The following is a 13,659-nucleotide window of genomic DNA, read 5'->3' as shown; positions in this document are numbered from 1 at the left end:
GACAGAATTTGCTTCCAGATCCCAGGGAATCCTCAGTGCTTAGCATGTAAAGGAAAGGACAGTTGTTTATAGATTACAAGTTGATGGACTGGGGAGTTGGTTCCAGAGTTATGAGCATTTCTCCCAGAGGACCAGGGATTCAATTTTCAGCACCCCCATGGCAGCTCACAACCCTCCAATTATAACTCCAATTCCAGAGGATCTGATTACCTTTTTTCTGGTTTCCTCAGGCACCAGGCACAGACCTAGTATGCAGGTATACATGAAGACAAAACACCCCTACACATAAAATAAATAAATCTAAAAAAGATTCATAGGTTGAGAGCTGAGAAGTTAGAGCATGGCCTTGTTTCATCTCAGATGGGAATGAGTGTAGAAGGCAACTCACTCAATCCTATGTGCAAATGACAGAAAGCATTACAAGGACATGATTTGAGAGGTTTCCCAATTAATTTTAGGGAGAAAATATGGAATTTGGAGGAGGCACAGCTTAGAGTCTATTTTCTTCAATGAAATGAATGAGGCCTGGTCACCTGGAATGCTTGAGTGAAAGTTGTCAGTCAGACAACCTGGTGATCCTTAGCTGTTCTATTAGAAGCCAGCCTCCACCTGAATTTCCACCAAATCCAGAGAACCATTTAGGAACTAATCGTTGGCTTTCTCTCTCCATGAATAGAACTCATCCTTATGAAAGAGGCACCGTGCACTCTGCAGCTTCCCTCAGTATACTAAAAAGTCTTCCTTTCCAGGTCCTAGCCCTGAGCACTCTTTCCCAGTCAACAGAATCCATTCTTACGATAAAGGTCTCAGATGCTATAAAATAAACTATAAATGGAACATTTTGTAAGGGAATTTCTGTGTAGCCATCTCTGAAACTTTATTATAAGAACTGTCACATGGAAACTCCCCCCCCCCCAAATTCTGTTTAAATGTGTAAGAAAATTAAACCATGGCATCAGACTCTCCAGAAGTTTTGATCCCATCTGACTGACCAAGTCCAGCTGCACCAAGTTTTCATTCTAAATTCTTTGAGGTTCATTTCCCTGTCCATGGTGATACCTACAGTGACTGCCCCCCACCCCAGAACCTGAAAATAATGAGGACCTTTCTGGATGGTAGGAGTAAAAAAATACATAACTGAAGACAAACTGTGGAAACCACCTTTATGACTTTATAACATTGATAATGTGTATTTGGAACAAACCAATGAGAATGCCATACAAATAATCTTTACTCTTGTTCTATCTAAAATTTCATAACTCACTACAGACACTACACTTTTAAAGTTTTGGTCCCTCTGTATTTCCTTTGGGAAAGCTAGACAGAGCAGGGGAAACAAAACATTACACAATAGCACTAGGAGATGTCTGGAAAATAAGGGGAATTGTGGAATCTGGTCTTTTTTATCAGTCCTCCCACACCATCTCACCCACTCCTCCCCCTTCCCTCAGATAATCTAAGACCTCTGGCTGTCTTCAGTACATAAGTTCTCCTTGATTTTGATGGTTGTGAGATTGCTTCCTGATCACATTTTCCCTTTCTCTTCCAAGGAGTGGGACTTGAGTGTCACTGGTGAGAAGTGGTCTAGGCTATGCAGCATCCTCCTGACCCATTCCATGGTGAATCCCATGAAATAGAAACCATCTCTTCCAGGATTTGCTCTCCATAACTCAAGTCCAGGACCTCCCAGGTGCCCACATTGTACGGCAGAGACCCGTTCCCTTGCCTGCTCAATGACTTCCTTGCAGGTTCATTCTAGACTCAAGTCTTCAGCGAGAAAGCCAGAACGGAAGAAAGGCAAATGATTTCAGAGACTTCTCAGGACTGAAAAACCTGTGACTCAGTGACCTGGCTGAGCTCTGGTCAGCAGAGAAGGAAGGTACTGGTAGAACCAAATGAAACAGTGCCTTTGAAATGGGTTCAAGTTGCCAGAAGAACATAAACTCCTTTTCCCTTACTCTCTTTGGCCCACAGGTCCAGGTTCTATTCTCTGAACTTTTTCAGATCTTTGCATCTCCTGACACTAAGTCCCCTGAGACCTGAGTCATACTTCATGTTCTTTTTCATGTTACTTTAAACAGTCAACTCAAATGTTTTTGTGTTGTTGTTGTTGTTGATGATGATGATGATGTTCATGGACTTTGAAAAGAAATGCCTAGTGCACAGGAAATAATCTAGAACATTCATTTTTTTTTTGTTAAATCAATCATTTTGAAAGTTCATAAAACATTATTGTCTGCAGAATAACAATATCACAGGGAGTTCCCTTAAAGTTGTAAAACAGATGAAATCCTCTCTAGTCCTTAGGACTATTGGCTACACATTTCTTCATCCTGACAGTTTCCAAAAATTATTTTATACCAATGTTCATTTTGCTTAATATCAGCAATAATGGCTTTCATAGAAGAACCAAACTCAATGATACTGGAATCTCCACTTTGGTACTTACAGGGGAAGCCAGCAGTGTGCATAGCCACCAATGAACCATAAGAATCAAACACTGGGGATCCAGAAGACCCCCAAAAAAATGTGGTGTTATAGGTAAGCAAATAAGAGCTGTGAAGAATTTCCTGGAAACTTCTTTGGGTGAACATATGGACAAAAGACATAGAGAAATGGCAGCCTGCTGCCTCTCTTTCTCGAACATTTTCCTCACATTTTCTTCCTCGATTATCTTTAGGGACCACTGTACATGCATCAGTAGACTTCTTTTCTCCATCTGGATGGCCAATGATATAAATCAACCCATTAAGTGGCACAGGTCCTATTCCATTATAGAGTCCGGCAGGTACATGTCCTTCATTTTCCTCAAGTTCCAGGACAGCATAGTCAAGCGTTATATTAGATATCTCAAACCAAGGTTTAACATTAAAAGCACTGTCTTCTCTTGGTGGGAATTCTTCATAATCAAAGGTCACCTTTACACACTGACTAATTATGCTTGCCCACTGACTTGGATCTATGCCTTCCCCCACGATGTTAGTTATCACATGCCGACAAGTGATAATATATAATCCTTTAAAAACAAAGCAGGTAGCTGAGCCCCCATTTCCATTATTGTTCCACCACAGGTACCCAACTGAATCACTATCCCGTGAAAGACGTTTGAGCAGTTTAACAGAAGTAGAATTTTTTGTCAGTTTCCCAAAGTTTTCTTTATGCATTTTGAATAAGGAAATTTTCTTCTTTCTTTTTTTACTTTCTTCCTTGATATATGCTCTGAGTTTTTCTCGTAGTTCTTTCAATGTGGGGTACTCATCCACAATGTGTTTGTCTACCTCATGAAAGTTTCTGTCCTCTAACTCAGAATTCTGAGTGACAGACACTGCCCTCGGGTTCGCCGTTAGCTCAGTCTCAACCTGAAAGAGCTTGTCCTCTAACTCATCAACTGGCTGGGTGTTTTCTATGATGGTGTCCAGGTCACAAATGAGATTCCAATGGTCACTCTCTACAAAGGAGTGAAACCTGCCATCCTTCCTCAGAGTGTCCTTGATGGTCTCTCCTTTGATGCCGTAGACACAGAGTTTGTTCCCCTTTTTGTGAAGTTCTCTACACTTCAGAATCGTTTTCTTCTTACTTCCAATTGCATGAATGTAAAATCGGACATAACTGGTAGATGCTTGGTTCTGTGGTTCAAACAATCGATTATTTTCTTCCGGCTCCCTTTTACATTGATGAAATGTAATGACCACGTGGCTGCCTTCTGGAAAGCAGCAGAGGGGCATGCCAAGGTTTATGTACCCTTCTATCCCTTCTTTGCCACACACCAGCATTTCTTTGCCTTGTTGATTTTTTATCTCTTTTTTGACAACACCAAGAGTGTTGAGCGCTGCATATAAGCTGCTTGTCTCACTGTGTGTGAGCTCATGTTTCATGTTTTTGTTTTTCCTGCGGTTCACATCTAAGGTGACTGTAATTGTCTTGTTTAGGGGAGGAGTCAGATCTTGTCGGATTTTCTTGGCTTTTTGATCTTGGGTGTTGGTTATATTTCTTAGTTTTTTTCTGGAATTCACTTTTACTTGAGAACTACTGGAATCATTCTGCTCTTCATTGGAGACCTAAAAATAAATGGTGGATGCTTTATAGCTGACAACTCTAGTCGTATTTCCCTTTTTAGTGTCAACTCACATAATTCCTATGGGAAAATCAGTACTAATTTCAAAAGACCAACATATAGAAATAAGCTGGACTTCATCTTGAGATCCAAAATACTACCTCAAATTCCTATCAAATTAGTCAGAAAAGCTCCTCTTATTACACATGGTGCATTTTTCTAACAAGTAGTAGGGCATACACAAATGTTATCCAGATACTCAAAGGTCTACCAGCTTCCCTGTATGGTATTTCAAGTCATTTTTAATACTGTCAGCAATATACATTTTATGTTATCCAAGCATGAGGTATATTGCAATAACAGCTTATTAAGCTATTTATTTATCACTAATTTGTTTTTTAAGGTTCATTTATTTTTATGTATATAAATGTTTTGCTTGTATGTTTTAGTGTGCTCCATATACAAGCCTGATGCCCATAGAAGTCAGGAGAAGGCATCATATCCCCTTGAACTGGAGTTAACAGTGTTTACAAACCATCATGTGGATGCTGGGAATCAAACCTAGTTCCTCTGTAACAGCAACAAATGCTCAATAATTAGTGCTTATTGAAATAGAGTCTTGCTATGTAGTTAAAGTCCAGGTTTGCTTCAAACTCATAATTTTCATATTTCCTTAATACTGTTATTCTTACAGCATCTATCATGAAATGAATGGAAGCTATTCCTTGTCTTTTTGTATTGGCTTATACATTTTTTTTTTATAAATTTTCATCATCTCCAATTTTTATAGGACTTTAATTAAAAACCAGGAAAGGGGAAAATGGAAGGACATAAACCAAATTCAGTAAACAGGAAAGTCTCAATGAAAACTAAAAGTGTCCGTGGCAGTTATTGTTAACTGTGTGCTTGACAGGACCTCAAATCACCTGGGAGATGGGCACATCTGTGGAGTGTTATCTTGGTTATATCAATTCCAGTGAGAACCAGCCTAAACCTGCTGGCACCATTCCCTGTTAAATTCTAGATTGGTTAAGATGATAAGGGGGAACCGAGCACGCCTTCGTTGCTCTCCACTATTGACTGTAGATGCAAAATAACTAAGTCTCCCAGGGTCCTACTGCTGTGGCTCCCTGCCATGGTGGATTCTAAGAAATTGAACCAAGCAAATCCTTCTTGTTTTAAGTTGCCTTTGGTGGGGTATTTTATCACAGCAATAGAAAAAGAAACTAAGTAGCTGATAACTAAGTGTCTGAAGGGTCATTTTCTCTAAGTCATATTCATGAGAATGATGCCAATAGACAACTGGTTCATATGCCAGCAAAGTCACTCACTGGTAATGGGAATACCAATGTTGGTTAACAATTGGAGCTTGGTTAAAAATTAAGCCTGTTATCATTTATAATGACACTAACATTCTCAGTTAATCAGACAACAAGAATGCAGGGCAATATAAATCTACTCCATCCAGGCATAAGAGTCTCTCAAAATGCCTCTCTTTTCACAACTATGGGAGTACTGTAATAGACCTCCATATATTTAAATATTCCTGGATCAATATGGACTTTTTTTGTCCAATTTTTTTCTTTTCATGTTTTAGGCATTATATAGTTCACTCTGATCTAAAATTCACAATCTTCTATTCTCTGCCTTTGGAAAGCTGGGATTACAGCATTGTACCACCATGCCTGGTTTGACATGTTTGAGAGGAAAAAGTATGTGTGTTCTTTGAGCTTACTGTTATGGAGTAGGACAGAAATAAACAAACCCCGGCTTGTTGAGGATTTTCTAGCTATTTGGATGCCTTGCTTTCTAGAATCTGGACACAAAGAAACAAGGAAACGGCTTTAACTTTGCACATCAAATGCCTGACACTTCTCAACTGTCTTGATATAATAAAGGAACATTTCTTTCTTTTTTTTTTTTTTTTTTTTTTTTTTTTGGTTTTTCGAGACAGGGTTTCTCTGTAGCTTTGGAGCCTGTCCTGGAACTCGCTTTGTAGACCAGGCTGGCCTCGAACTCACAGAGATCCACCTGCCTCTGCCTCATGAGTGCTGGGATTACAGGAGTGCGCCACCACCACCGCCCGGCATAAAGGAACATTTTACTCTCAGAGGACACAATCATTTGTCATGACAGAGCCTGAGAGTAGAAGGCTCCTAATATCTCAGTAAACTTGCCCAAGTCTTATTGCAGGCTCAAACATCTCTGTTCTCTCTTTTTTCTTCATAAACAAATTGGAACCAACCTTCCTCACTTGCCCATGAAGTTTATGGTAAGAATAAGTATACAAAATCCTCTGTAAAGTGTAAAGTACTAAACAAATACAGGCTGTTATGATTCAAGGGACCAATTATACTCAGACATTTTAGTGCTATTAAGTAGTTTTAATTTTGTTTGTTCCACAGATTGCTATGGCATATTACATTTGATTTTTTTAAATTTAGTTATTTATTATGTATACAGTGCATACATATCCCTGTAGGCCAGAAGAGGGCACCAGATCTCATTACAGATGGTTGTGAGCCACCACCACGTGGTTGCTGGGAATTGAACTCAGGAACTTTGGAAGAGCAAGCAGTGCTCTTAACCTCTGAGCCATCTCTCCAGCCCCCTTGATCTATTTTATTAATGTTTCAAATATGATTACAATATGTCTTTTTTTTATTAAACATTGCTTTTATATAGCTAAAACCTATATTACAATTCCCCATCTTTGCGCCATTCACCAAAATAAATAAAGTGGGTAAGAAAGATCCTAGAATATGTCATTGTCCCAATCAACAACGAGGCAGTAGAACCTATGTGACCTAGGACCCATCATGACTAAGACAGCTATTAGTATATCCCACAAGCAATAACTATAGACATACCTGAGAGAAATAGTCAGTGATTTTTTTATTTTCCCTCGCATTGATTGAGATCTTCTGTGATCTGCGCTGCTTAGAGTTCATGGTGACTTTGATATGAAACAGATGGTTCAACTGAAACACAAACTTCAAAATGGTTCAAGTTGGGGTGGGAATTCAGTTCAGTGGCAAGATGCTTGCCTAGCAAGTACAAGGCCCTGGTTCAGATCACAGCTTAAAAAGAAGGAGGAGGGGGAGGAGGAGGAGGGAGAGGGGGAGGAGGAGGAGGAGGAGGAGGAGGAGGAGGAGGGGGAGGAGGAGGAGGGGGAGGAGGAGGAGGAGGAAGAGGGGGAGGGGGAGGGGGAGGAGGAGGAGGGGGAGGAAGAGGAGGAGGAAGAGGAGGAGGAGGAAGAGGAGGAGGAGGAGGAGGAGGAGGAGGAGGAGGAGGAGGAGGAAGAGGAGGAGGAGGAGGAAGAGGAGGAGGAGGAAGGAGGAGGAGGAGGAAGAGGAGGAGGAGGAGGAGGAGAAGAGGAGGAGGAAGAGGAGGAGGAGGAGGAGGAGGAAGAGGAGGAGGAGGAAGAGGAGGAGGAAGAGGAGGAGGAGAAGAAAAGAAAAAAGTTATGGCAGTATCTACATATAGACTAAAAGATGGACTGGGTCCTGTATCCCATCTTTCCCATTCAGCTCTGGCCTTGCTTGTCCAAGGATGGTAACCTTGGAAGCTTATCCACCAAACACAATCACCCAAACAACAAAAGCAGAGCATCACGTGTACCAAACATGTAACAGAAATAGTCTATATTAGCTAATCCCCATTACTACCATGAAAAGCAGGTGCTATATAGATTTTGATTGGAGGAAAGGATATCTTTGACAAGGGAGATGATGTATCCAAAACCACAATTTGAAGTAAACAGAGAATTCAAATGCAGATATCCTACAAAGGGTTTGCAGCAGGGAAACTCAAAACTATGTTCTACTTACAGTGATATTAAAATCTTCTTTGTTGAATATAGAGATTATAAGGGCAGGGAAATAGGCAGAAAGAGAACTGAGCAGTGCCCTGAAAACAAAAGAAATTAGAAAGACATATCAAAAAGAAATCTAGAAAGTTTATCCAAAATGACAAATGGGATGGGTGATGTTATTCTGTATGCTGTGAAAATGTGTTGCTCTGATTGGTTGATAAATAAAGCTGTTTCGCCAATGATGAGGCAGAATAAGGTTAGGTGGGACATTCTAAAGAGAGAAAGAGGAAGGAAGAAGACAGAGCAGGGGAGATGCTGCCAGCGGCCGCCAGAAGAAGCAAGATGTAAAGGTACCGGTAAGCCACAAACCACGTGGCAAAATATACATTCATAGAAATGGGCTAATTTAAGATACAAGAACTAGATAACAAGAAGCCTGCCACAGCCATAGTTTTAAAATAATATTAGCTTGTGTGTGTTTGAGTCCAAGAGGCTGCGGAACCAGCAGGTGAGAGATTTGTCCTGACTGCCGGCCAGGCAGGACACAGAAAAACTTTCAGCTACACAGTTTGGAACATTAAATATTGTTTTGGGCCTTTTGCTTGAAGTGGTATTTTCCCATGCCATCTCTGCAAAGAGAAAGAGCAGTTTAAACACAACACTGAACCCTCCAGCAGTGCTAACTTTCACTAGAAGGACATGCACACAGAGGGCAGCAAGCTCATCTGTCTTTCAGTACGTCATCATCAGAACAATGCCTAGCATGTGATAGACCCCAACACTTCAGTTATAAAGACACACTCAAAGAATGAGTGAAGTAGGCAGTGACCTGCAAGACCATGTTCAAAGTGCTTTCCACAAGCTGCCTCTCAGAATCCTCCAAACCTTGCTTAGATGGGTATTATTACTCCTACTTTACTCATAAAAAGCTTCAGTTCTTTCTAGAGATGTTAAATGTCCATTCAAAAATCACAAAACTCTAGTGAGTACACTTTTGGAAAATTTGTATTATCATTTTCTAACTGAAAAGATAAAAAGGAAGTAGAGGCAGGAAAGAATCATATAATGAACTTTCCAGTATCCATGCTGGGTCATGTTATCATACAGCAAATAATTTTTTCTTAGAGGTTTTTATATATATGGTTGCAAGCTTATCCACCAAACACAATCACCCAAACAACAACAAAAATAGAGCATTGTTTTTTGTTTGTTTGTTTGTTTGTTTGTTTTGAGACAAAGTCTCATGAAACTCAGGCTGGTCATGGACTTTGAACCCCTGATTGTCTGGCCTCCATCTTTCTGCTGCCTGGATTATAGCTATGTGCCATTCATTTGGTGTATGTAATACAAAGAATCAAACCCAGGGCTTCATGCATGAAGGGTAAACACTCTACCAACTGGGCCACAACTCTAACCCTACAGTGTCTTTGTAACTAGGAAATGACAGAGTCATGGTAAGATTTTAACATTAAGTCACTTTCTGTCTCTATAAGTTAAGGACTTTTTCTTGTCAACTTTAGTCACATCAAAATGCAATTGAGATACACACATCACCTTTTAAGTTTGGGGACTTTTGTTGTTGTTTTCCTTTTTGACTTTGTCTTTCTTTAAACCAAGTCTTGTTTTGGAACCCAGAATAACTTCAAACTGGCCATCCTCCAGCCTCACCCTCCTCAGTGCTGTGATTTAAGTCAGCACCACTACACTGACTTAATTATGCATTTAAACTATTTCCACCTAGAAAATAATTAGAAGAAAACACAAAGGTTGTCTGCAGATGGCCACTCCTGGCTTGCTTCTTTTCTCTGATGTGTAATTGAAGCACCCAGTCAAGTGGGAGCCATCTAAAGACTGTGTCCATGGTCTTAACCCCTCCCATGTGAAGCCTGAGCCCTAGATTTCTACCAGTAACTACTGCTAACGAGCAAAGACGGAAATCTACTGACCTGCCTGGGCCTAGTTTTCTGTTTGTGAAAAGCAGCAGCAACTGTAAATGAGACAAGGACATCCCATAAAACATGCACAGCAGTGTCAATGCCGACGAGTGTGGGCTCAGCTCACACTGCCACAGAGCTACATGACCCTGGGCACATTGGCTACCTTCTGCCTCTCCCTCACCCTGAGAGGAGTGGTAGAGTCATCTTCAACTGTTGTGAAGATCAAAACATACATAATTCAGACGTCTTCAGACAAACGCCACGTGCGATAGACAGCTCAGTGAACACTATTGCTAGTGCTGCTAAAATACCAATACTTAACCATGAGAACACCCCTTGGACTGCAGAAAATGAAAATGGTTGATAACTTGAGGAACTGGACTAGACACTATGATCTCTGCAGGTATAAATTTATTGTTGAAGTTCCTGGTCTGTTGATGACTCATACTATGATCCATATTAAAAAAATAAATAAGGTGAGCAAAAAGGAATATGAATTAAGCAATTGTGAACCATCCCATATCTACCCCATACAAATAATTTCCAGAGTCCATGCTGGGTCATGTTATTTTAAAGTGTGAAGAGCCTAGATTTATCCTCCAACAACCCACATTATAATTTGAGAAGACAAAGTCCACTGAACTTATTATATTTGCTTTCTATCTTCAGTAAAGCAATAAACCAGCACAGCCTGCACAAGGTCCCTCCTGGACAGTTCCCTGGAATTTCTTTCTCGACTTCTTCCCCTTTCTCTCTCTTCCCTCCTGTTTCTTTCCTCTAGCCTTTCTCACCCTCCCTCCCTGCTCCCAGATCACTTCCTCTTCCTCTCCCCTCCTCCCCCTTCTCTTCCTCTCTCTCCCTCCTTCGCTTCACCTGTCTTAAGGTCTCTTTCTTTCTGCCTAGTCACATGCACATTCTGCCCCACTTACCTTTCTCTCAGGCTATCCAGAGTCAAGAGCCACAGCTGACCTAAGCCTCTCCCTACACCACCATGTCATTCACTCTAGCATTCAGGGGTAAGAAGTAGCCACTGAAACAAACCTGGGCTCCCTGGGTCCTTCAGATGAGTAGCACCTCTGTCTCTGACCCCAAGGGCTTTCCAGCCTTAGAAGCTTCTGAGGCTCCGATGTGCCTGAGTTTGGACTCCACCTTGCAGAGCATCAGTTTGTTGACAGACCTTCCCTTGCTCACAGCCAGCACCTGCTACACTTGAATCCAGCACTCAACATTAAGTCTGCTCTTTCTGAGGGAAACTCTCTTAGTGCCCTGAAGGGATGGACACAGGCTCTGACAGTGAATGTGCATGCAAGTTATACCTTTGAGAACGCTACTCTAATGAGTAATAAAGACAGCTGCTAAGGTCTAGTGCTTGGCAGAACATTCTGGGTTAGTACATTTATGTTGATGGAAACAGCAGACAAACAGGTCAGGTGAATGCATTTGTGTATAGATGCTAGGCATGCCTGAAGAAGAAGTCAGTATTTGTCATTTACTCTGTGTATTTTTATTCTAAAAAGAAACAGACTTAGAAAATGTGTTGGTAAATATTTGCTACATACAACATTCTGATATGAAAAATTATATTATTATTATTATTATTATTAATTATTATTATTAATTATTATTATTCCCAACTACCGTTTCCCAGCCCTTCAGTTCTCCAGGTCCTTCTTCCCACCTTCCCTCTCCTCCAGATCCACACTCCTCTTCTGTTTTCCCTTAAAAAAAAAAAAAAAAAAAAAGTAGGGTCCTCCAGGGATGGCTTAACAAAATTCTTTACAGACCCTGAAAGGACAATACTTAACTTCATATGGAAAAACAAAAACCCAGGATAGCTAAAAACAAGCCCGTATAATAAAGAACTTCCTGAACTATCACCATCCCTGATTTCAAGCTGTAATGCAGAGCTACAATAATAAAAACCAAATGGTATTGGCATAAAAAGAGACAGGTTGATCAAAGGACTAAAAAACGAAGAGCCAGAAATTAATCTTGAGGAGTTTTTTACTCACTGGCTCTTTCCACAGGGCAGGACCTTCCCTTCACCAGCTGGAATCCCGGGTCTTTTTGAGAAAAAGAAACCAGACTGTCATCATTATACGTCATTGTTCACGAGGCGGAGAGACTGCGGATTGGTCCTTTCGCTGACCCAGCAACCGGCTATGCATCAGTCCATTGGCCGTGCTGAGCGCGGTTCAGGAGCGAGCGTTCCCGCCCTGGACCCTAATAGCTACCGGGTCCAAGCAGCCCGGCGGCCATAGAGTGGGCGTGGAGCTCTACTCTCCAGCGATCCGCTCTTAGGTATGCTAACTGGACTGGGCGGGAAGCAGAGGAAGAGTTCCCGCCCGGTTTCAGGGAGCTGCGCTGGTCCAGGGATTTCCCGCAGGCGGAGAAAGGCGGGAGAGCCCAGGCAGCTGGTACTGCAATGCCGTCACCATGGCTGCTGCAGGCAGGAAGTGGACGAGGGAGGAGGAGGAGGATGGTTGGAGGAACCAGGGCCTTTCAAGGGGGCAACATCCCTACAGGGGACCAGCTTCAGTACTTGGACAATCAGGAAGAAGCTGCTGATCCTTGGCAAAGACAGATGGGTCTTTTTATCTTAATTTTCAGAAATGTATTCCATTTGTCTGCTATTTATTTATGTGTGTTGTGTGTATGCGTGCGCATGCCACGTGTCACAACTTTAAGGAATTTGTTCTTTCCTACCGTGGATGGAACTCAGGTCGTCAAACTTGGCAGCAGACGCTGAGCCATCTCAATGGCCTAATAAATCAATTTTCCAGGGATACATCGTTGGGAGTAAGTATTTTCCACCCGTAAAAAACAGATGGTGTCCACTCCAGAAATATACATCTCAGATATGCTGTTAAGTACTCATCATGTGTCAGTCTGAATTGAGATGTGATTTTAGCGCGCGCGTGCGTGTGTGTGTGTGTGTGTGTGTGTGTGTGTGTGTGTGTGTGTGTTGGAGCCCAGCCTGGTCTACAAAGCAAGTTCCAGGACAGCCAAGGCCACACAGAGAAACTTCTCTGTCTCGAAAAACAAAAACAGACGAACAACAACAACAAAAATCATTTAAAGGAAAAGCAAGAACTAGCTCTTCAAAACACACATTGATCATATGTGAAAAGGTAACATTGGAGATTAGGATTCAGTTAGCCCTTCTCCTACCACTCACTATTCAAATTGTTCACATCTCTCTGTCACTACAAACAACGCTTCAGTAACATATGCATATAAATATCTTAACATCTCGGCAAGTTTCTCACATAATTGATTTACAAAAGGAACATTACCCAAACAAGGAGGGGTGTGTGTGTGTGTGTGTGTGTGTGTGTGTGTGTGTGTGTGTTTATTTACTGGTGCAAGATCTATCTCAAAACCCAGGAGCTTCTGTTAGTCTGGCTAGCCAGCTTGGTTCCGGTATCCCCAGTCTCTGTCTTCAGTTCACAGGAATGACTGGCAGGCCACCATGCCTTCAGGGCTTTTTGAGGGGTTCTGGAAACCTGAACTCTGGCCCCCACACTTGAGTGTCAAGTACTTTACCACTGAGCACCCGCCTTCTCAAGAACATTTTAAAAACATTTTGGCTTTAAAGAAAGGTGATATTGAGCCGGGTGGTGGTGGTGCACGCCTTTAATCCCAGCACTCGGGAGGCAGAGCCAGGTGGATCTCTGTGAGTTCGAGGCCAGCCTGGGCTACCAAGTGAGTTCCAGGAAAAGGCACAAAGCTACACAGAGAAACCCTGTCTCGAAAAACCAAAAAAAAAGAAAGAAAGAAAGGTGATATTGGAGAAAAGACTCTGCAGTAAAAAGCACTTACTCTTGCAGATGACCCCAGTTCAATACCCAGCA

The 13,659-nt window shown here is 41.7% G+C and overlaps 1 protein-coding gene across 2 annotated transcripts; it reads right to left on the bottom strand.

Moving 5' to 3' along the window:
• Positions 1-1,149: 1,149 nt before the first annotated feature.
• LOC118589112 (protein FAM111A-like) lies at positions 1,150-11,860 on the bottom strand. 2 transcript variants are annotated; one of them, XM_036196043.1, is made up of 4 exons: positions 11,818-11,860; positions 7,885-7,963; positions 6,925-7,047; positions 1,150-4,058 (listed from the first exon to the last, which is right to left on the bottom strand). In XM_036196043.1, the coding sequence occupies exons 3-4, from the start codon at positions 7,003-7,005 to the stop codon at positions 2,310-2,312; spliced, it is 1,830 nt and encodes a 609-aa protein (XP_036051936.1). In that variant the 5' UTR covers positions 7,006-7,047; positions 7,885-7,963; positions 11,818-11,860; the 3' UTR covers positions 1,150-2,309. The 2 variants fall into 2 exon arrangements, with proteins under 2 accessions (XP_036051936.1, XP_036051945.1); XM_036196052.1 differs by lacking the exon at positions 11,818-11,860 and adding an exon at positions 11,444-11,499.
• Between the last annotated feature and the right edge of the window lie 1,799 nt (positions 11,861-13,659).

The sequence above is a fragment of the Onychomys torridus genome, chromosome 1, assembly GCF_903995425.1.
Source record: "Onychomys torridus chromosome 1, mOncTor1.1, whole genome shotgun sequence".
In the NCBI taxonomy this organism is placed as follows: domain Eukaryota; kingdom Metazoa; phylum Chordata; class Mammalia; order Rodentia; family Cricetidae; genus Onychomys; species Onychomys torridus.
This window is presented reverse-complemented; position numbering and strand designations above follow the sequence as displayed.